The sequence below is a fragment of the Myotis yumanensis genome, unplaced genomic scaffold (genome assembly GCF_028538775.1).
Source record: "Myotis yumanensis isolate MYYU_CA2020_CCGP unplaced genomic scaffold, mMyoYum1.0.hap1 SCAF_15, whole genome shotgun sequence".
Classification (NCBI taxonomy): domain Eukaryota; kingdom Metazoa; phylum Chordata; class Mammalia; order Chiroptera; family Vespertilionidae; genus Myotis; species Myotis yumanensis.
Window position 1 is genome coordinate 50,818,521 of NW_027223766.1, and position 21,506 is coordinate 50,840,026.

Consider the following 21,506-nt stretch of genomic DNA (forward strand, 5'->3'; position numbering starts at 1 on the left):
GCAGCCGGGCGAGTGAAAGGTGACGGATGAAAACCAGAAGTGGGCGCAGCCGGCAGAAACGAGAGGGAGTTCCTTTCCCACTGGGAGAGCGTTCAAAGCCCCCACCGCCCACGGGTAACTGGATCCCCGCCTCCGCCCGGCACCCCCCCGGGGACCCCCCCCCCCTGGTGACCCGGCTCCTCTGTGGGAACCTGCGGCCCGGCCCCCGCCTGCAATCAGAGCCCGGCAACTTTCCCTTTAAGACTGTCAGGGCCGGGGCGGCGGCCAAGCGGGGCTGGAGGTGGGGACAGAGGGAAGAAAGAAAAAGAGAGAGCGAGAGGCAGGAAAAGTTTTTTTCAGAGGAAAATGCAGGGTTTGTCCTCACCCCTGACGTCAGATCTCGCTTTCATAAAACCCCCCAGGGCGGCGGGAAGAGCAGCGCTGGTGCTCCTGATGGGCCGCCAGTCTGGGCCCGCTCCCCGAGACGCGGACATCTCCCCGGCTGCTCTGTCGATGCCTTGGCCACTGACCCCCAGGCATGAGGTGGTTCCTGCCCTGGACGCTGGCAGTAGTGACCGCAGCCACCGCGGGCAGCGCCCTGGCCACGGTGAGTCCCGCCTGGAGGGGCTCGGAGAGGGGACCGGCTGGATGAGAGGGGCTGGAGGGGGGCAGGGGCGAGGCCCGGGGTGAGGAGGAGGGCTGCTTGGGATCCGCGGCATCTGGCAGGGCGAGAGCCGGGGCAGCACCTGCAGAAACACGCTCGCGGGTCCCGCCGCCTCCTTTCACACCTGAAGCCACACAGGAGGAAAGGGGCCCTGGAGCCGGGGCCCGGGCTCCAGACCCAGCGTTGCCGAGACTGGCTGTGTGGCCTTGGGGTAGTCGCTCGCCCTCTCTGAGCAGCGTGACTGTGAGCAAGTTGTAAGTTGACTTCCTGAGTCTTGAGGTTTGGAAAACATGAGTCTCCAGGGGCTGGGTATACTCAGGAAGGGAACGTGGAAAATGCCAAGAGAAGCTGGACAGGAAAATGCCAGCTTTCAGCACCAGGGCCGCGTGAGGAACGGCGCCTGCGATGCTTTCTAACCTCTGCCACCTGGGCTTGCACAGACCTCCAAGGGCCGGAGGAAGGTCTACACCTCCAAGAAGCCAGGGGAGCAAGATACGTGGCAGACGGCGCCAGCCCGCTGGGGCTGGGCGTGGAGGCAGGCGGGTGGGCAGGGGGGCAGGGGGGCAGGGGGGTAAGGGGCAGGGGGCAGGGGGCAAGGGGCAGGGGGCAGGGGAGAGCTCTGAATCCACTCCCCCAGGCCCAGAGGGAAAGCCGGGCAGGGGGGCACGAGGGGTTTCTGCCCCTCACACGGCCAGCTTCCTTTGGGGTCCATGTGCCCCATTCATGGATGAGGAGACTGAGGCTCGGGGAGCAAGTAGCTTGCCTGTGGGCTCTGATTGAACGGGATCTGGGGCTGAGAGCTGATGGCCAGCTATTGGCCAGCGGCCCCACAGGAGCTGGGTGATGGGAGCTCCCCCAGCGAGGGGAGCGTCGGTCCGGTTCATTGTTCAGTCCCCCGCACCTGCACAGAGCCTCCTGTCCTACAGAAAAGGACAAATGAGAAAAAAAAAATGGAGACAGAGCAGGTAAGGGCCTGGCCCAGGGCCCCCTAGTGAAGCGGTGACCAGGGCTCCAACGTAGACCTTTTCCTGCCAAAGCCGTGCTTTCTCCAGAGCTTTCCAAGTCTGGGGAAATGAGCATTTCCTGCAGACCAGGGAGAGCCAAGCCCGCTGGGAGGACAGGGGCTGGATGGAGAAGAGGTGAGGGTGTGGGGCAGCGAGCCTGACGGGGGAAGGGGGGGTTCAAGTCTGCCGGAGGGGGGTGTCCCAGGACACTGGAGCCCCAGGAGCCTCCGCGAGCCAGGGGTGCCGGGAAGAGGGGCGCCGAGCTGAGGGGACACGCATAGGACCCACAAGTCCGGACAGCCCCCCGACAGCAGGATGGAAGGCGAGGTGTCCCCTCTGTGCAGCCCCTGCCTGGGGACCTCCTCGGGGAACCCGACATGACCCAGTCCCCACTTGTTCCCCAGGCAGGAGCTCCCCACAAAGCCCAGCGCTGGGGCCCGCGGGGCTCCTTCCCCGCCCTCCAGGGCCGTGGGACGCATGGCAGCCGGCCCTGCTTTCTAGCGAAACCCCAGGCGCTAACACATCAGCGGACGGCGAGTCCGAGCGGGGTCCCAGCGGGAAGCTAACGGAAAAAGTGATGCTGGACGTTCATATGGAAGGAGCAGCCCGAGCACACTGCCAGGAACGCTGGGAGGAAGTGGGCTTGTGAGGGGGCTGAGGGCGAGACGTTCTCTCAAGGTTCTGTGACCGAAGGAGGAAGAGAGAACTCCACGAGCCAGATGGGGCGGCGGGTGTGAACCTGAGCCACGCAGACTCGGGAGCGCGGTGAGATGAAGGGGTGCCTCCCTCTCTTCGTGCTTTTCTTCCTTCTGCGGGGTTCGGCGCCCACCAGGTGCCAAGAGGAAGGGGCTGAACTTGGTGCGCGCTGCCAAGTCCTGGGCCAGAGGCGCTGCGTGTCCGGCTAAGCCCATCCTCAGCCCATCCGCCGGACAGTTACGAAGGGAGGGCCCCCTAAAGTCCTCCCAGCAGTTTCCTTACGCAATGTCGCCGTCCCCCTTTGGAGATGCAAAGCCTGGAGCTCAGAGAAGTTAAGTCAGTTGCCCGAGGTCACACAGCCAACACTCAGTGAACCTCGGTCCAGCTCTTGGCACGACAGCTGCAGCCTTCGTGGTCCATGCACTTTGCAGAGAGAAGCACATGCCCGAGAAGGGCTCACGGGCCAGCGGGGCAGGTGACAGCCACCCACGCCCTGGGATGCGATCGACAGGGAGAGGTGGCCTCCAGGAGAGAGGCTGGCGCAGCTCCGCTCTGGCTGCTCCAGCTGCCGCCAGTCCCTTCACTGCTCTGGACCTCCCTGTCCTCGCTGGCTCAGGGGGCCCCCAGCTCCCTGATGCGGGGGTGAGAACACAGCACCCTCGGGGGCCAGGGGTCTGGGACTGGGGTGACCAACACTGTGCTCATAAATTCCTGGGCAAACATTAGGTCTCTGGTCGCCCATATCACTTCTCCCGTATAAATGTACGTGGGGTGTGCACAGGAGCACATGTGTGCACAGGGGCACGTGTGTGCACGGCATGCGTGAGGTTGCAGCCTGTCTGAGGCACAGATCCCCATGGTGCGTGTGAGTGCGTGAAGAGGGCACGCCGGGCATGAGATGCAAACTTGCCCTCCCCTCCGAGGATCCCCTGTAGAAAGGTGAGGACCCCAGGATGTGGCATTGCCCTTTTTTAAAGGAGTGAGAACATGGGCCCTGGCCGGTTTGGCTCAGTGGATAGAGCGTCGTCCTGGACTGAAGGGTCCTGGGTTCAATTCCGGTCAAGGGCACATGCCTGGTTGTGGGCTTGATCCCCAGTGTGGGGCATGTAGGAGGCAGCCAATCAATGATTCTCTCATCATTGGTTTTCTCTCTCTCCCTCTCCCTTCCTCTCTGAAATCAATAAAGTGATATTTGAATGCATGGATGAATGAATGAATGAATGAATGAGCAATAACAGGAACAATAGGCTTGGCTACACCTCCTGCCCACAGTTTAGACCTGAGCGAGCGTTTCAAACCTCACCGCAGCCCCACACCGACGAGCCCCCACTTGGAGCCTCTTCCCGCCACTTGGCCACTCTGCTCCCAGCTCGGGGCCCCTCTGCCCACAGCTTGTCTGGGGCGCTGTTGGGAGCCTGGCAGGGATGGCACACAGTTCCACCTGGCACAGCCCTGGCAGCCTCGCCCTCTGGAAAGGGGGCCTGGGGAGACCTGACCCTGACCCCGGTCTGGGTGGCCCCAGTGGGTTCCACTTGGCCCAGGTGGGGACCTGGGAGGGGCCAGGCCGGATGCCAATTGCAGCCCGGAAATCAAGGGAAGGGCTCTCGATAGCATCGTGTCATTCATCCTGCCGATGTCTAAAGAGCGGGGCGGCGGAGGGGGTGCAGACACGGTGCTCACTCATTCCATGTCCCAGGGGCCGAGCATTCCGCATTAATCAGCTCACTTGCACACCGCACGCCTCCGAGGCAAGAGCATCCTGACAGTCTAGACCAGCGCTTCCAGTCCGAGCCACTCCTCCCCCGACAGGCTCCTGGGCATGGCACAGGCGCCCGAAGCCGCCCGCCGGAAGAGGGAATACACACGGATGTCTGAGACTCGGTGTGAATACGAGAATGTCAAATTCTCATTACAGTGGCCCTAGCCAGTCTGCTCAGTGGATAGAGCACCGGCCTGCGGACCACAGGGTCCCAGGTTCAATTCTGGTCAAGGGCACGTACCTCGGTTGCAGGCTCCTCCCTGGCCCAGCCGCTGGTCAGGGCTCGTGCAGGAGGCAACCAAGTGATGTGTTTCTTTCACATCAGTGTTTCTGTCTGTCTCTCCCTCTCTCTTCCACTTCCTAAAAATCAATGAAAAAATATCTCAGGTGAGGAGTAACAAAAAAAATTCTCATTACAATATCTGATGGTGATGGTGCTGATGGTATTGATGATGATGTGTGGATGGTGATAGTGATGATGGTGCTGATGGTATTGATGGTGCTGATGGTATTGATGGTGATGTGTTGATGGTGATGGTGATGATGTATTGATGGTATTGATGGTGATGATGATGATGGTGCGCATGGTGCTGATGGTATTGGTGGTATTGATGATGGTGGTGCTGTTGGTGTTGGTGGTGATAATGATTCTTGTAGGTGAGACTTGTGTCCTACAACCCTGAGTCAGGTCCCCGGATGATGTGAGGATTTCAGAGCCCATCCATATACGTTTCCCATGGACGCCCTCAGCCCTGTTATGTGCCCAGCCCCTTCCTGTCCTGGAGACGTGGTGATCGACGCTTGGCTCTGTCCCCACCGTGGAGGAAGGCTCGCAGGTTGGAGATGGATTTTTACTCTAGCAGAGAGGAGTGTGTTGAGAAATCAGAGTGCTGTGGGGGGAACCAATTCCAGGGCCCTGAGCCTGAATTCCTGGGGTGACTCCCAGGTACCGGCACATGAAGGGGTGCCTTGAAGATTTGTTATGCATGCTTGACTTAAAAACCCTTAAATTAGATCATTTTAACCTGCCAACTCTCTTCCCCCTCTTCCTCCTCTCCCTTCTCCTCCCCCTCCTCCCCTGTCTCTCCATGAGGGAAGGAGGTGGAGGGTAAGGGAGATGAAATGGTTGGAGAAGGAGCTGGCTTCTCAAGGCCTGAATAATGGACATTCCAGGGGATGATAAAAGCTGTGCCCGCCCATCCCAAGGCCCCCAATCCGGAGGCAAGTCCAGGCTGAGAGAGACTGTGGATCTGCTAGGCTTTGGTGTGGGGGGTGGGGGGTGAGTGGGGGTAGAGGGGGAAGTGGGAGAAAATGGGAGGCAGGCCCAGAAGAGAGGGAGGGCGAGTCCCCCTGGCTCTCTGGGAATCCCCGTGTGGAGTCTAGGAGTGAGGGAAGGCTGGGAGCCTGCCCAGGGCTGGAGGGGGAGGGGAAGGGGTGGGCTGAGGGAGAGGAGGCAGAGGAACATTCGGAGAACAGGCACTCACAGCCCCACCCATCGGGCAGAACAGTAGAGGACGCTAGAGGACCAGGGGAGCTAGCGCATTGCTGGGCACCCGAGGGCACCCCCCGGTACCCGGGCAGAGGTCCCAGGGCCTCACCCAGGGGGTGCTCAGTAGAGAGGTGTCCGGGAGTGCCTACCTTCTCATACTGTGGCTGCCCCAGTCGGTTCCACCAGGACAGTGAGAAGGAAGCAGGGAAGTGCATGGGGAGGGTGGGTGGGTCACATTCCCCCGCTTTGCCCAGGGCCCCTCATTTCAGGAAAGGGGTGAACTCACCCCGCTTCCAGACAGGGCAGCCCTTTCCTAAAGCCCCCTGGCAGGGTTGGGCCCGCTGGGGCAGTTTCTGTCTCAATGCTGCCCCCTTGTGGAGAATCAGGGTGCGGCCTCCCCTACTGGGACAAGCCAAGTGCTGGGGCCTCCCCTGCTGTTCTGGGAGAGCTTGCCCAGGGCGTGCCAGGCGCAGTGCTGGGCACTGAAGAGCCAGAAAGAGCAACTCGCCCCTTAAAAGCCCTCCCAGAGGCTCTGTGTCCTTTTCCGGGGACCCCCGGTAGCTTGGGCCGATCCCGCACCCCTGGGCAGGCGTCCTGTGACCCTGCACTGTGCCTCCCTCCCCAGAGGAGACCCGTTTGGAGAGGCTGGGGAAGGGAGCCTCTGGGTAGATGCCCGGCCACCTCCTCTGTTGCTGCTGGCGACCCCGAGTTTCCTCCAGACCTTCCCGTGTCACCGCCCACCCAAGGGAGCCTCTGGGCTTATGGGTTTTGCCAAAGTACCTATTTCCTATTCTTTTTTTAAAAATACATACTTTTATTGATTTCAGAGAAAAAGGGAGAGGGAGGGAGAGAGAGAGAGAGAAACATCAATGATGAGAGAGACTCATGGATCGGCTGCCTCCTGGACGCCCCACACTGGGGATCAAGCCCGCAACCCGGGCATGTGCCCTGACCGGGAATCCAACCGTGACCTCCTGGTTCATAGGTCAATGCTCAACCACTGAGCCACACTGGCCGGGCGAGGTACCTAGTTCTTAAACAAGAACAGGTGTATTGCTTTTCGCTTAAAAGCAGGGAGTCACGGGAATTCATTCTTGTTGTCCGTGGAGATGGGACGCGGCAGAGGCCCGAGCTGTGGCTGTGGCTGTGACTGAATCCTTCCATGCAGGCTCCACCGGCGGGGGCGCGACACCGCGGGGTGACCTGCGGAGCCGCAGCTCTGACCTGAGGCTCACACTTCCTCAGGACTAATGCGGGGTGCTGGAGTGACCTGGGACACACTACCCAAGGGCCCCGGGCCACCCGCTCCAGGTCAGCACAGGTGCGCGCTACAACAGGGCCTCCTGCCCCCACGCCGAGGGCGGTGCTGCCGCTGGCCTCCGTGCGGGAAGGGCCAGGGAGCAGGGGCCTTAGGATCTGGCTGACTTCGGGGAATCAATGCGCAGAGGGGCTGGGGCCTCTTGTCTTTGTTCTTGGCCCGAGACGCTTCTCCTGCTGCTTTTAGGGTGAACAAGGAGAGTCCATGTTTTTATGGCAATGGTCCCTGTACCAAGGGGAAGGGCAGGGGGACCGGCCACGCCCCCTGGACTTTCAAGGGCTGATGTTCTGTGTGTGTGCACCTATGCATGTGTGAGCTGGGAGGTTTTGCACCACTAGATGGCGCCAACAGCAAGGGCCTGGCTCAGTGGGCCCAGCCCAGCCCTCCACTGGGCCAGGGGGACCCTTAACCGCTTGTCTCTGTCCAGGGGTCTTCTCTGCTGCTTCCTTCTGGGCATCTTTTTTAAAAATATTTTTATTTCAGAGAGGAAGGGAGAGGGAAAGAGATGGAAAGATCCATGATGAGAGAGAATCATGGATCAGCTGCCTCCTGCTCACCCCACACTGGGAATCGAGGAGCCCACAACCCGGGCATGTGCCCCATCCAGGAATCCAACTGTGACCTCCTGGTTCATAGGTCCACGCTCAGCCACTGAGCCACGCTGGCCGGGCTGTGGTTGCTTTTAATGATTTGAGGTTTGAGGTCATGCTGTGCTTTTGAGGAAAAGCAAACAGGCGCGGGCGAACACCTGCCTCCCAGGTGACCACACATCGCCAACCCCCAGGGCAGTTTGCTCCCGCCAGCAAGCCTGCCTGAGACCACGCCTGGAGGGGGCCCAACCTCAAATCAAGGCTTGTCTTTTGACTGTCAAGGGCCCTGTGCCTGTTGAATCAATATTTACTGTACTTACGATGTGCCAGGCCCCGAAAATGAGCCCAGCCGACCTGCATCTCAGTGTAGATCATCTCTCCGGGCCTCTGGGCCCGGCAGCCAAGCGCGCAGGGTGGCTCATTCACCAGGCAGACAGTCCCACGGAGTGTCCCGGAGCTTCGGGGCTCCCCAGGGAGGCCCAGCACCCCGCACCTGGCCTTGCGTTGTAACACATCGCCTCTCCTGTCGGCCTCTCCTCTGAGCTGTGGGTCCCTTAGGCGCAGGAATTTTTCAGATTCCTCTTGGAATGCCTAATGCTTAAGTGAGACTGAGGACTCGCTGTGCAAACGCCACTGCGTGGCTGGGAGGCCGGAGGAGGCAGAGCGGGGAGAGATGGGAGTGGAGAGAGTCTGCGTCTCGCCCTTCGTGGACTGTGCCACCCTGGGCTGTCCCTCTGTCTCTTTGGGCCTCGGTTTCCTCCTTAGCGAAGGGAGGCGGAATCTGCCTGGATATCTCAGCATCTGTTGTTCAAAGAATGAAGTGGGGCCCTGGCCGCTGGGTTCGCTCAGCTGGTTAGAGCATCGGGCCTGCGGACTGAAGGGTCGTGGGTTTGATTCCTGGTTAGGGCACATCCCTAGGTTGCAGGTTCAATCCCTGGTTGGGGAACATATGGGAGGCAACCAATCCATGTTTCTCTCACACATTGATGTCTCTCTCTCTCTAAAAGTCGATTTAAAAGCATATCCTCGGGCGAGTGGGGGGAAAGCATGCTAGAAGGACATAATTTGCTGCGAGCCTTTTGAACACCACAAAGATGGGAGGTGATGGCCGCCCTCTGGGCTTTGCCCCTCGCCTGGCAGCCCCCCTCATCTCTGCCATCCCCCCCGCAGGCCCTCCCTGCAGCCCCCACGGCCATGGCCTTCACCCCAGCACCGCTGGAGGACACGTCCTCACGCCCCCAGTTCTGCAAGTGGCCGTGCGAGTGCCCCCCGTCCCCGCCGCGCTGCCCGCTGGGGGTCAGCCTCCTCACCGACGGCTGCGAGTGCTGCAAGGTGTGCGCCCAGCAGCTCGGGGACAACTGCACCGAGGCCGCCGTCTGTGACCCCCACCGGGGCCTCTACTGCGACTACAGCGGGGACCGCCCGAGGTACGCAATAGGAGTGTGTGCACGTAAGTGACCCCTCCCTACTTCGCCACCCTCCTCTCCCCGCCACCCCCACCCCCAGCTCCAGCCCCGGTCCCGGGCCCTCACCTGGAGCCTGCCCCTGGCCAGGCCCCTGTTCTGGAGGGGGTGCCTCACAAGCCTCAGCCGATCCTTAGCGGCCAGAGGCGGGGCTACCTGAGGAGGGACGGATGCCTGCTGCCCTCTCCTCTCCGGACCTGGCATCCGGCTCGCTCTCGGACCCGGGGCACATCCATGCCAGACTCCAGGGAGAGCTCAGCCTGGTTTCATTCCCTTAATGCAGGGGTGGGGAGCCTTGTCTCCGCCCAGGGCCATGTGGATAAGCATAACATCATCCGGGGGCCACAGAATATTATCACTTAAACATTAGCCTGCTGTAGCGGGTCAAACATTCATTAACTCACCCTTCATGCCTTGGCAGGGCCCGGCCACATGATTCCGAGGGCCTTTATATGGCCCGTGGGCTGGACATTCCCCACCCCTGTCTTAGTGGCAGGATCCCTCGCAGGATGCCCATGGCCTCTGGGGCACTGGGACCCTGCAGAGCTCCAGCTATCTTAGTGATATGATAAATTAAGATAATATAGACTTTAAAAATTCAGTGGCCTTGGAAGGATAAAAGCCAGAGGCCTGCAACCATTTCTTCCGCTCTCCCACCCACGTTCCTCCAGCTACCACGGTCCATGTTAACCATTCGCCCTTTCTTTGGGTGGTTAGGACGACACAATACATGTCCATTCTTACATCTCGATTGGCTTGAAATATCGATTTGGGGTCACCTGTCCCTGATCGTGTATGACAGCTGCTAGCTAATGACTCAGCTCCTTGAGACCACGCCCAATGTCGTTGTCATATTGTTGTTCATACAGTCACCACCATTTACAGTATTCCCAGTGCGTCAGTGTTGTTACGCAGCAGGAGGTGTGCACTTGTTTGAATCTCCTTTCTTGTGCAGCCTTTTTGTTTTTCCTGGAGTTTCTAGTTGCCTTTGCTTCTGTTTGTTTGTTTTCCCTCTTGGACTTTATAATATCCTCACGTGGGGAAGGGCTGTGGTATCTGTGGTCTGTTTTCTCTTCACGTGCTACATCATGTCCTTTTTGTTCCCGGAGACCTGCTGTCTGGGACTCTCTGATCTCCTGCTTCGATCTGGACTGGTATTCATTTAGCCTGAACCATCTAAGCATTTATCAGAGACACTGACCCAGCAGGATGCGGGGGGGGGGGGGGTGGGGGGGGTGGGGGGGGGACCAGGCCTGTGACAGCAGCCTGGCCCCTGAACAGTTCCACGAAGCCTCATAAACCCCGGAACCTCCTCTCCCCTGAGGGCCGAACCCCACTCCCTGCAGCCATGACTCACACACACACAGCGCAGCCTCTCACCTCACCTAACCCCCTGCTTCTCCTCGGTGGTGGTGGTTGGGGAGGTGGGGTAATTGATGGATTGTGCACACAAATCCAAGTCAGACAAGCCTATCGGAACCTCATGGTTCATTCATGAGCACTTCCTGCTCTTTTATCATTGGCTCACGCTTCCACTTTCATACCAAGTCATGTGTCTTTAGCTTTATCAGTGATATTCCCTCTCATCCTTCTTCTTTCATTCCTTTCATTCAGACTCACTGTTAGCCCCACAAACAGTGTGTTCAATCAGAACTTATACAGGATCACCTGTGTGTTGGTTAAAGCTGTTGTTCCTGAACCCCACACTTCTGGAGGTGGGGGTGGGACCCACACCTTTAACAAGATTCCCAGGTGATTCTTGTGCACGCTCAGGTGTGAGACTGCTGATATACAATAGCCCCCCCTTATCTGTGGGGGACACGTTCCAAGACCCCTCATGGATGCCCGAAACCACGGATGGTGCCGACCCCTATAGGTGTTGTTTTTTCCTGTGTATACTTACCTCTGAGAAAGTTGAATTTACAATTAGACGCAGTCAGAGATCAACAATAATAAGTGATCATAAAATAGAACAATCACAGCACTAGACGGTGTGAAATGGAAGTTAGTGGCTGCGGTAATATTAAGTGAAATCAGGGTGAGTTGGCACAAGCCCTGTGCTCCCATGAGGGCAGCATCGACAGCGTGGGCACGCTGGACAAAGGGGTGACTCATGTCCCGAGTGGGAGGGGCAGGACGGCGTGGGGTTTTATCACATTAGCCAGAGCAGCCTGCAATTTAAAACGCATGAACTGTTCATTGAATTGTTTATTTCTGGAATATTCCATTGAATATTTTCAGACCATGGTTGACCCTGTGGGAAACAAATCCGTGGATAACAGGGGGCTACTGAATACAGTCAGTCCGACACTCTCCCCAAAGCAGTGGAGCTCATGGCTGAGCCTCCTGCACCAGGACCCTCCAGGCAGAGGAGACTCACATACATCATTCCTCCCCCTGCCCCCCAGCTTCCATGGCTGCTCTTCAAGGTCATTAGCAGGTTATTCAGTTCTCCGTGATCACACTCATCTCTCAAGCTGCACGGACACCTCACCAGGTGCCAGGCACATGCCTTGTAGACATTCTCTCTCAGACTCAGAGATTGTGCAGCCCAACTGCCTCTCCTGCCTGCCCCTCGCCCCAGGGGCCTGGAAGCCACCCTCGCACCCACCCCCAACCCCCTCTGCATCTCTCAGGCCCCACTGCCCCCACTGCAGCCCCAGCTCCCCACCTCGACCTCTGCGCTCCCTCCTTGCGGCTGTGAGAGAGCGGGTCTGCGGGGACTTTCACAGGCCTCTCACTCCCCAAGGCTCCCTGGTCATGGAGGTTTGCAGACGGTGGAAGCAATCAAGTTCAACACGTGTCAGAGACCTGCTCAGAGCTGTAAACGCCCATGCCCTGGGCACACCCCAAAGGGGAGCTGTCGGCAGAAGCCTTTGCTTTTCAAACTTGTTTGCACAATGAACTCTTTTGTCGGGGCAGATTTTTACCCACCTCAACACACACACACTCACACACATCTCATGTCTCATGCATACATATGTGTGCACACACACACGCTCACAGATATGCACATCTCATGCATACATATGTGCACATGCACATGAACATACACACTCACAGACACACACATCTCATGCATACATGTGTACACACACTCACATCTCATGCATACACATGTCCACACACATCTCATGCATACATATGTGTGCACACACACGCTCACAGATATGCACATCTCATGCATGCATATGTGCACATGAACATACACACTCACAGACACACACACCTCATGCATACATGTGTACACACACTCACATCTCATGCATACATATGTACACTCACAAGTCACATCTCATGCATACATATGTGCACACACTCACACTCACCAATACATACATCTCATGCACACATGTGTGCACACATGCACACACTCACATATGTGCACACACTCACACACATTCACATACACATGCACACTAGTGTGGGCACACACACACACACACACACAGCTCACTAGTGTTCTTCCGACCATCCTCCCGGAAGCGATGCCCTGGTGCCTGAGTCCATGAGGCCTCGTCCAGGGAGGCAGAGCCCGGGTCTGACCGTGAGAGAGAGGGCGGCCCAGGGTCCTCAGGGGAGAGAGAGAAGGAGCAGGTCCCTAAACAGAAAAATCCGTCAGGTGGTCGGCTCGACCCACGCGCATCCCCAGAGGCTGACTCTGCCCTGGAGACGTGCCCACAACTAGTTCAGGACGAGGCGGGAGGTAAAAATACCGTAAACACATGCCACCTGGGACAGAGAAGCCACAGGAAGGGTGGCGGGGCAGCGGGGTGGCCAGGGCAGGCTGTGGCGGCGGATCCTGGGCACCAGCCACCCCACCGTGGCCGGCAGAAAAGTGAGCCCGGTCTTGGCCGCTCTGCTCCGATTTCAAGAAAATCCGAAAGCCCGGATGTGGGTATAATTTGTACATGTTGGCAGCGCGTGTCAGGGAAGATGTTTGCAATGCCCCGGGCGCCAAGCTAAACGCGGCTGCGAGCAGGGAGCGCCCCCGGGTGCCCCTGGCAGTTTCTGTTGTGCAAACACTGGGCCTGTGATGTGGCCGCTCTGGCCGGCGGGGCGGCTGCTGCCGGGATCGGAGGCCAAGGCAGACTCGGGCTTTGCGTCCTGGCTCCGGCTCGCCTGCTACGTGACCTTGGGCACGTCACTTGCGGAGCGTGTTCAAACCAGCCCGTGCGGCCCGTGAAGCCTCAGACGGGAGCGGCTGCGCCCCTGTTCACTGTGGTTTAACGCTCCCGGTGGCGGTCACTCAGCCCCGCCCCCGTCACCCCCGGAGGAGGGGCCGGTCGGGGCCCAGGCTCAGACTCCCCGGTGCGAAGGGGGAGGGAGGAGAAGACTCGCCAGGCATGGTCTTTGGAGCTAGAGAACTTGAGTTCGAATTCCGGCACCAGAACTGACCGGGATGACGGCGTTAGGCTAGCCCCGTAACCTTGTAAGTGTCGCTCTCCAGGGAAAAGTGACACATCATGCCTCTCTCTTTAGGTGTCAAAACACGGAGTCCAGGCCACCCCCACCATCTGGCCATGGCATGGAAATCTGAATTTTATTTTCTCTCTCTTTTTTTCTTTTTTCTCTATGTTTTTCTTTTGTTTGTATGTATTTTTTATTTTTATTTTTATTTGTTGGGCATTCAAATTTTAAAGAGCTCCCCAGTGGGGCCTGGTGCAGTGCCGGGGGAACCATGGTGCCAGGGCTCCCAGGCACCCGGCACTGCCTCCTCCATCCACGGCCCCTCACACAGGGCAGAGGCCCAGCAGCTCTTCCTTTCAAATGTCTCCAAAGCCGAGGACCCTCCTCCTCGCGGCTCTCGGTCCTTCCCTGGCCCGAGCATCACCCCTGTCACCTGGATGGTTGGGGCAGCCTCCTGATACCCCCTTACCATCTCCCCTCTGTCCTCAGCTCCAGGGGTGCTCCCCACAAGTGGAACTCATCTCATGGAGTCAACAGTGGCCTGAGCCCCTCTGTGCACCAGGCACCGTTCTAGGCTCTAGGCTCTAACCGCTGTGCGCCTTCTGGTGCACCTGCAGGGAAGCCGCTCTCCCCTGTCTCCCGCCCCCGACCCCCGCAGGCCCCAGGCTGCTCCACCTCAGGAGGCTCCTCCCCCAGCATTTGGACCGCTCACCCCACACCTTCCTGCCTCTGGGAGGTCCTGCCTGCCCCCCTCATGTAACTCAGGCACTGCCCAGCTCCCACGCTCCCTCCTGCTTCACCGTCCTCCCTGGCACGATCCCCAGCAACGTTCTACGATCTGTTGGTTCTCCCTGGTCACCCCCCCCCCCCCTACAATGTCACCCTCTGGGAGTTGTGGGTTTCCTCTGTCTGGTTCACTCCTGGATCTTCAGCGCCTGGAACAGCCGTCAATACGCGTGGACTCAGTGGGACCTTTGATTCCAAGTGTTCCCGATCGGTTCTCCCTGTCTGCCCCGCTGACAGCCAGGAGCTCAGGGACACGTACGTGTCAGTACCAGGCTCTGTGCCATGTGCTGGGGGCAGGAGCGGGAGTGGCTGCCCGGATCCCCCCCCTTCCCCCATGCTTTACCCTCTGACATTGGCAGCAGGTGTGACTCAACCAGCAGCAGCTGAAGCCGTGACAGCACTGCCCGCCCTCTGCCCAGCCCCTCACGGGTTGGGCCTGGGCCCTGCCCCTGCGTCCCGCCCCTGGTGGGTTCAGGCGCGGGGCACCGTGAGAGGCGGCCTGGCGGGCCCTGGGCCTGACGGCGCCCTGTGTTCGCAGAGGTGGTCGGCGTGGGCTGCGTCCTGGACGGGGTGCGCTACGGCAACGGCGAGTCCTTCCAGCCCAGCTGCAAGTTCAACTGCACGTGCGTGGACGGCGCGGTGGGCTGCACGCCCCTGTGCCTACGGGTGCGCCCCCCACGCCTCTGGTGCCGCCACCCGCGGCGGGTCCGCCTGCCCGGCCGCTGCTGTGAGCAGTGGGTGTGCGACGACGGAGCCCGGAGGCTGCGCAAGACGGCGCCGCGACACACGGGGGACCTAGGTGGGTGCTGCGCATGGGGTGGGCGCCAAGCATGGGCGTGGGAGGGCGGGCCTGGGGGAGTCTGTCTCCTCTGGACCCCCTTCCCGGGGTAACCTGGGAACGGCCCGGCTCTGCCTGTCCCACGGGGTCCTCGGAGACTGACATGAGGGAGGGCTCTGTGGAGAGCAAAGCCAGGCAGGTGCGGCTCATTGGGATCCCACGTGCAGACCAGGTGAGGGTGCAGAGGGGAGTGGAGGGGGCGAGGCCTTCCGCCCAGATCCTTCCTCATGATGGGCTGCGGCCTTGTGCACTGTGCGATACTAAGCAGCATCCCGACCCCTACCCACCAGATGCCCATGGCACCTGCCACTCAAGTGGTAACAGCCCCAAAGGCCAGCAGACCTGGGGGACACAGGGTCCCCTGAGCCACCGCCATGTGTGTGTGGCGAGGGGGAGAGAGGGAAGCTGAGGGCGGCAGATCCCAGAGGCAGGCGGGTACAGGAGGGTTTGCAGAGGCCAAGAGAAGAGAGTGTTCCAGAAGAGAACAAACAGGAAGCAGGAGAGCCGAGGTGCAGAGGGGCCACCCCAGGAGGTCCCCCCCACCCCCTGCTGGGGTTCAGGATCACACAGCCTCTGTGGGTGGGGCTGGGGTGCCCCAGGGGCTGAGGCAGCCCCAGGAAGGAGCAGTCCCTGTGGGGAGGATGTAACAGGAGCGGTGTGTCCCTGGCAAGCCCAGGGCAGCAGTCCCACCACGGGGGGTAGGGGAGGGCGGCTGTCTGCCCGCTGTGTGTGGCCCAGTGACCCCATTCTGACCAAACACCAGCAGAGCCCCTGCCTGCCTAGCAGGTGACCCAGAAACCAAAGCCCTTTATCCTCTCAGGCAAATCCCTCCCCTCTGCTCCTCCCTCCACCTCACAGCCCAGCTCACCCAGACCCACCCCTCCTCTGTCCTCCTCTTTTCCTCCTCCCTCTCCCCTCCCCTCCTCTCCCTATCCATCCCCCATCCATCCCCCATCCATCCCTCATTCATGCATCAATGTTCCCTGCACACCTTTAGCCTTGAGGGGCTGGGTATGAGGCCTCACCATTCCCCTTTCTGATCCTATTAAATGGCTTTTCTTTCCTATTTTTGTCTCTCCCTCCCCCATTTTTATCACCTTCCTCTCCCAGCCCCTTTCTCTCCCTCTCCCCCGCCCTCCACTCTCTCTCCATCTGTCTTCCCCGCTCCCCTCTGCCTGCTCCTTTCTCTCCTGCTCCGCAGGGTGAGACTGGCTTCCTCCTGGGGTCGGTCTGGGTACCTCGGCCCATCCTCCGTGCCCCCGCCTCCATCCCTAGCTCACGGCATTCTCCATTTCTCAGGCCGCCAGAGAGCATTCTAGATGCCAGGAGAGAAACATTAATGACCCACCCGAGAGCTGGTGTTTGTTGGCCGGTGGTTAGGAAACCGTGTTAGCTCACATCGCCTGAGGGCTCACTGGCCTGGGGCGAGCCCACCTTTCCACCCACAGCCCAGGAGGGGGCGCTACCATCACCTCCACCCCCCCACCCAGGGCAGGTGGGCCTGCTCAGAGCTGCACCCACCCGCTCCCTCTGAAGCCTGTGTGTCCCCTTGAGCACCGTGCCCTCAGCCTCACCCAGAGGAAATGCTGGGTCCGGGGGTAGCCACTGGCCTTTGACCTTCCCCCAGATAAACATGACCTCTGAGGACAGGAACAGCGTCCCGTGGATTTATCCCAGCCCCAAGCAGACGCCGGACACGTGCTCAGTCAGTGTCTAGATTACCCTCATGGCCGCCCAGCCCGCGAGGCCGCTGGTACTGTCTCAGTGAGGAGGCGGGCCCGGCCGAGATGTCAAAGGTCCCACAGTGGTAGGTGGCCGAGCGGGATTGAAACGCAGGCCCACCTGTCCCCAAAGATGGCCTTCCCTCCAGAGAAGAGGAGGGACTCAGAGCAAGGCCTGCTGTCCCTGGGGACCCATGGCTGTTAGAAGCCGAGTGGCCACCTCCGTCCTGGCTGAGTTTCAGGTGGCGGTGGTAGGGGTTGGGGTGACGGAGGCTGGAGACTCACGGGGGGTCTGGTGTCTGTCCGCAGCGGTCATGGGCGAGGCCGAGCCCTGGCACGGGAACTGCATAGCCCACACCAGCCCCTGGAGCCCCTGCTCCACCAGCTGCGGCCTGGGCATCTCCACGCGGGTCTCCAACGCCAACGCCCGCTGCTGGCCCGAGCAGGAGAGCCGCCTCTGCGCCCTGCGGCCCTGCGACGTGGACATCGGTCCGCTCATCAAGGTGGGTCCCCTCCCCGGGCGGGCGGGGCGGGCGTCTCGCGCTCCACAGGGGAGCTGGCTCTGAGCCTGGCTCCCCAGCTTCCTCAGGGGGCCGCTGTAAAATGGGGGTAAGTAAGCCCACCTCCTAACCGTTATCGGGGTAACGTGTGTCACCGGGTGGGCGTCTTGTGAATTTCACTGAACGGAGTGATCGTGGTGACTATGTTGTTAGCATCAGGGTCTCTCTGGAGAGAACCCAGGGACCCTCAGAATTGGTCCCCTGGTGATTCTGGGGGACCCTCGTGACCGCCATTCTCCTCTGCCCCTGTGCTCACGCCACCCGTGTGCACCTCACGCCAGCCATGTGGGTGACAGGAGTACTAGACGGGGCCGGGGACACTGGCATCAAATGCCCGCCTGCTGCTGACTGCACGTGACGGTGGCCCATGTCCCCCATCGCTGTGCCCCAGGCCCCCCGTCCATAACGTATTGGGGCCCCAGACCTCCCGTCCAGTGCCTGCCATGTGCCAGCACGGAATTAGACCACGGGGGCCCAGAAAGAGCCCTGCTCTTGAGTGGCCCGAGGGAGAGACAGAGCAACTTTTTTTAAAATACATTTTTATTGATTTCAGAGAGGAAGGGAGAAGGGGAGAGAGAGAAGCATCCATGATGAGAGAGAATCAGGCATAGGCTGCCTCCTGCACTCCCCACACTGGGGTCAAGCCCGCAACCCGGGCATGTGCCCTGACCGGGAATTGAACCGTGACCTCCTGGTTCATAGGTCAATGCTCAACCACACCAGCTGGTCGAGCTACTTTTAAATAACACCAACTCGGTTGAGTAAGTTGGTGTGAGAGGCTGTGGGGAGCAGAGGAGGGGGAGGGAGGGTAGAGCGTGTACCCGGTCACTAGTTAGCTGGGCACTTGGATGATGGGGGAGCTGCAGCGGTGTCCTGTGGGCAGGGGGCAGGCAGAAATGGAGGGAAGAAGGGAAATTGCAGACTGCGAGGCATGACCTGAGCAAAGCCTTCCGGTCTGTGGGCCTCAGTTGACTCCTGCGTCGCACGGGGGGGGGGGGTCTTGCTGGGTTGGGGGAGGGCCTCCCCATCTTGAAGGTGCTGCGGATCTAAAAGGAAGGAGGTGAAAGGGGGCGAGAGAAAAGGGGCCATGAGGCTGGGAGGGCAGAGGTGGTGGTTCGTCCCCTGAGCATCCCAACCGACACCCCTTTCCGCAGGAAGGGAAGAAGTGTCTGGCTGTGTACCAGCCGGAGGCGCCCGTGAACCTCACCCTGGCCGGCTGCGTCAGCACACGCGCCTACAGGCCCAAGTACTGCGGGGTCTGCACGGACAGCAGGTGCTGCATCCCCTACAAGTCCAAGACCATCGACGTCTCCTTCCAGTGCCCCGACGGGCCCGGCTTCTCCCGCCAGGTCCTGTGGATCAATGCCTGCTTCTGCAACCTCAGCTGCAGAAACCCCAACGACATCTTTGCTGACCTGGACCTCTACCCCGACTTCTCAGAAATCGCCAATTAGGCGGGTACCACACGCAGGGCTCGGGCCTGGCCCAACGCGTGCCAAGCAGCCAGCCCTCGGCGGCCCACGGCTGAGCCCTCCCTAGTCCACTTCCCGTTCATTTCCAGTGACCCTGACCCAGACCCTTGGCCCCTTCCCTGTCTCCAACCACCCCATGGCCCACTAGGCTGCTGCTCTGGCCCTGGCTGTGGGTCCCGTCCTTGGCAGCGACTCAGCTGGACATCCGATCTCGCTAGTCCCCCCTTGAGATGCCAAACATGAGACTCCTTGGGTCCACGCAACAGGAGCGATGGGATTGAGGACAACGGATCAGTCTATTGCTCGGGCCCTGCCGAGGGGCCCTGTAATAGACAGTTCTGACCACAGCACCCCAAAGTAGCTCTGATCCCAAAGATTTACGTACCCCGAAGTCACCAGACATCTGCCACGGGAGGCCCATGGTTCCTGGGCTTGGATTTTTCACGGAGAATTGTGTCCATGAATCCGGGCCTTGCTGAGGCTAAGTTCCTCCTCACTCCTGCGCTGTGAGGGGTACACGTTGGGGTCATTTCCTTAGAAATGCCATTTGGTCAATTTCATTCTTGTTCCTGGGGAAAGTCCCTATTCAGGACTCCAAGGGCAGAGCAAGGTCAGCCCATTTTCCGAAGGAGCGACGGACGCAGCAGGCATCCGCTGCTGACCACCAGGACGTCCACGGGGGATGGGCCAGGCTCTTCCCCAAAGCCAGACCCCCACCGGCCTGGGGCCTCAGGGGAGGTGGGGGAGCCCCTGGATGGCCTCGCTCACCCCTGAGAGTGGTGTTCTGGGACATTCTTCTGCACTTAGGGACCTCAACTGACCTCCAGGCCAGACCCTCCTGCAGTGGCTGAGGTCCAGGCCGGGAGTGGGTCAGGCCAGGGGGTGGGTCCAGCCTGCATCAGCCTGGGTGGCAAGGGCCACCGGGCCCAGGACACACCGTCTCTTCCTGCCTCAGTGACGCATGTCACAGACTTCAGCTCCGCCGACCCACATGACCCCGTTCTGACCCACAAGACAGAGGTCTACCAGTTGGTTAGAAACAGAAACCTACTTCACAGGGATCAAGAGCCAATGGGGTTGCAGCTAATAGCACGACAAGGCTGTCCCCGTGGCAAGGAGGCCAGTATTCACTTTGTTGGTGAACTAGAACTCTCTACCGTTACCTTCTTTCACTCTGTACCTGCCACGCGCCATGATCTCGGTGCCTCCCATGCGCTAGCTCACGGACACGCCAGGGTTGTGTTGAAAGGTGCCCATTACGATTCCTGCTCTTACAAATGTGAACTGGAAGCTCAGAGCCGCGAGGAAACAGGGCCACAGCCGCCCAGCTGGCCCGTGGGGGTCGGGATTGCAACCCCCACTGACTGGCCTGATCACCCCGATGTCTTTCCTCCTCTCAGAGCTCCCAAGCGCATCAGGGCAGGAGAACACGTCGAAGTCAGCGACTCCTCACTCTCATTTTTTTTTTTTTTTTTTGCCCTTCCTCACTGTCTCTCTAGGGCAGTGGTTCTCAACCTTCTGGCCCTTTAAATACAGTTCCTCGTGTTGTGACCCAGCCATAAAATTATTTTCGTTGCTACTTCATAACTGTAATGTTGCTACTGTTATGAATCGTAATGTAAATATCTGATATGCAGGATGGTCTTAGGCGACCCCTGTGAAAGGGCCGTTTGACAGCCAAAGGGGTCGCGACCCACAGGTTGAGAACCGCTGCTCTAGAGCCTTTTCCAAGAGAGGGGAACCTGGCATTCAGGTCACTGAGGTGCCGAGTGCCCAGAAGCGTACGAGATGGGCAGAATCCCACGCCTCCCCTGCAGACCGTCCCTCCTGCGGCCCAGAACCGGGCCCTGAACTCACAGGCGGCGTGGTTCGCCCAGCACTGCACACTGTATGATGCGCGTGGCCTGCAGAGGGATTCCCCACCAGGACACAAGGGCCAGACTGTGTCCCCCGCACTGGGGCCTCCTGAGTGCCTGGGCTAGCCGTGGGCAAACTATGGCCCGCGGGCCGGATCCGGCCCATTTGAAATGAATAAAACTAAAAGAAAAAAAAGACCGTACCCTTTTATGTAATGATGTTTACTTTGAATTTATATTAGTTCACACAAACACTCCATCCATGCTTTTGTTCTGGCCCTCTGGTCCAGTTTAAGAACTCATTGTGGCCTTCGAGTCAAAAAGTTTGCCCACCCCTGGCCTAGGCCGTGCCAGGCATCCTGTGGTGCGCACACAGCTGGTGAATAAAAGAAGCGGCGTGTGCTCCTACCTTTACTCAGAAGCTCTCCTCTTCCACACGTGTGTGACGGTCTCATTTCTATCTGCTGACTCTTCCTTTAAGGGCCATAGGAACGGAGACCTGGAAAATGGGTTATTGGGGGGGGGGGGATTCTGTGTGAGGAGAACTGATCCCATGAGTAATCTCTTCTAGTCTGTGTGGGCCGTGCCGGGTTTTCTCAGGGGGAACTCACCTGCCCTCTACCAATCACAGATTCCGTGACGGGGATCCCAATTCAGCCGAGACCCAAGAGCTCCGTTCTCCCTGAAGAGGCACTCCAGTTTGGGAAACAAATCATAGCTCCCGGGGTCACAGGAAGCCTGGTGGGAGGAATTGGGGGTTACCCCCGGAGTGGGTGGGAAGGGTTGGGTCTCCAGCTGCTGCCGAGACCCACGGATGAGGGCACGAAACCAAAACCGGCAGCCAGGAGAACAAAGGTGGAGCCCAGCTGGCAAAACAGCCTCCGGCCACCGACTCCAAATA

The 21,506-nt window shown here is 59.6% G+C and overlaps 1 protein-coding gene across 4 annotated transcripts; it reads left to right on the forward strand.

The window, feature by feature from the left end:
- Window positions 1-516: 516 nt before the first annotated feature.
- On the forward strand, window positions 517-20,822 carry CCN4 (cellular communication network factor 4). 4 transcript variants are annotated; one of them, XM_070392372.1, is made up of 5 exons: window positions 517-586; window positions 8,670-8,949; window positions 14,697-14,957; window positions 17,027-17,224; window positions 18,436-20,822. In XM_070392372.1, exons 1-5 carry the CDS (start codon window positions 518-520, stop codon window positions 18,729-18,731), a joined length of 1,104 nt encoding a protein of 367 aa, XP_070248473.1. In that variant the 5' UTR covers window position 517; the 3' UTR covers window positions 18,732-20,822. The 4 variants fall into 4 exon arrangements, with proteins under 4 accessions (XP_070248473.1, XP_070248472.1, XP_070248475.1 ...); XM_070392371.1 differs by having other exon boundaries at window positions 17,027-17,220; window positions 18,432-20,822; XM_070392374.1 differs by lacking the exon at window positions 14,697-14,957.
- Window positions 20,823-21,506: the final 684 nt, after the last annotated feature.

Excerpts from the sequence above, each read along its gene's own strand:
- CCN4 (XM_070392372.1), top strand. The coding sequence starts at position 518 with ATGAGGTGGTTCCTGCCCTGGACGCTGGCAGTAGTGACCGCAGCCACC. Across the intron at positions 14,958-17,026 it reads GCGACACACGGGGGACCTAG|CGGTCATGGGCGAGGCCGAG; the intron begins GTGGGTGCTGCG and ends GTCTGTCCGCAG. Across the intron at positions 17,225-18,435 it reads CGGTCCGCTCATCAAGGTGG|GGAAGAAGTGTCTGGCTGTG; the intron begins GTCCCCTCCCCG and ends TTCCGCAGGAAG.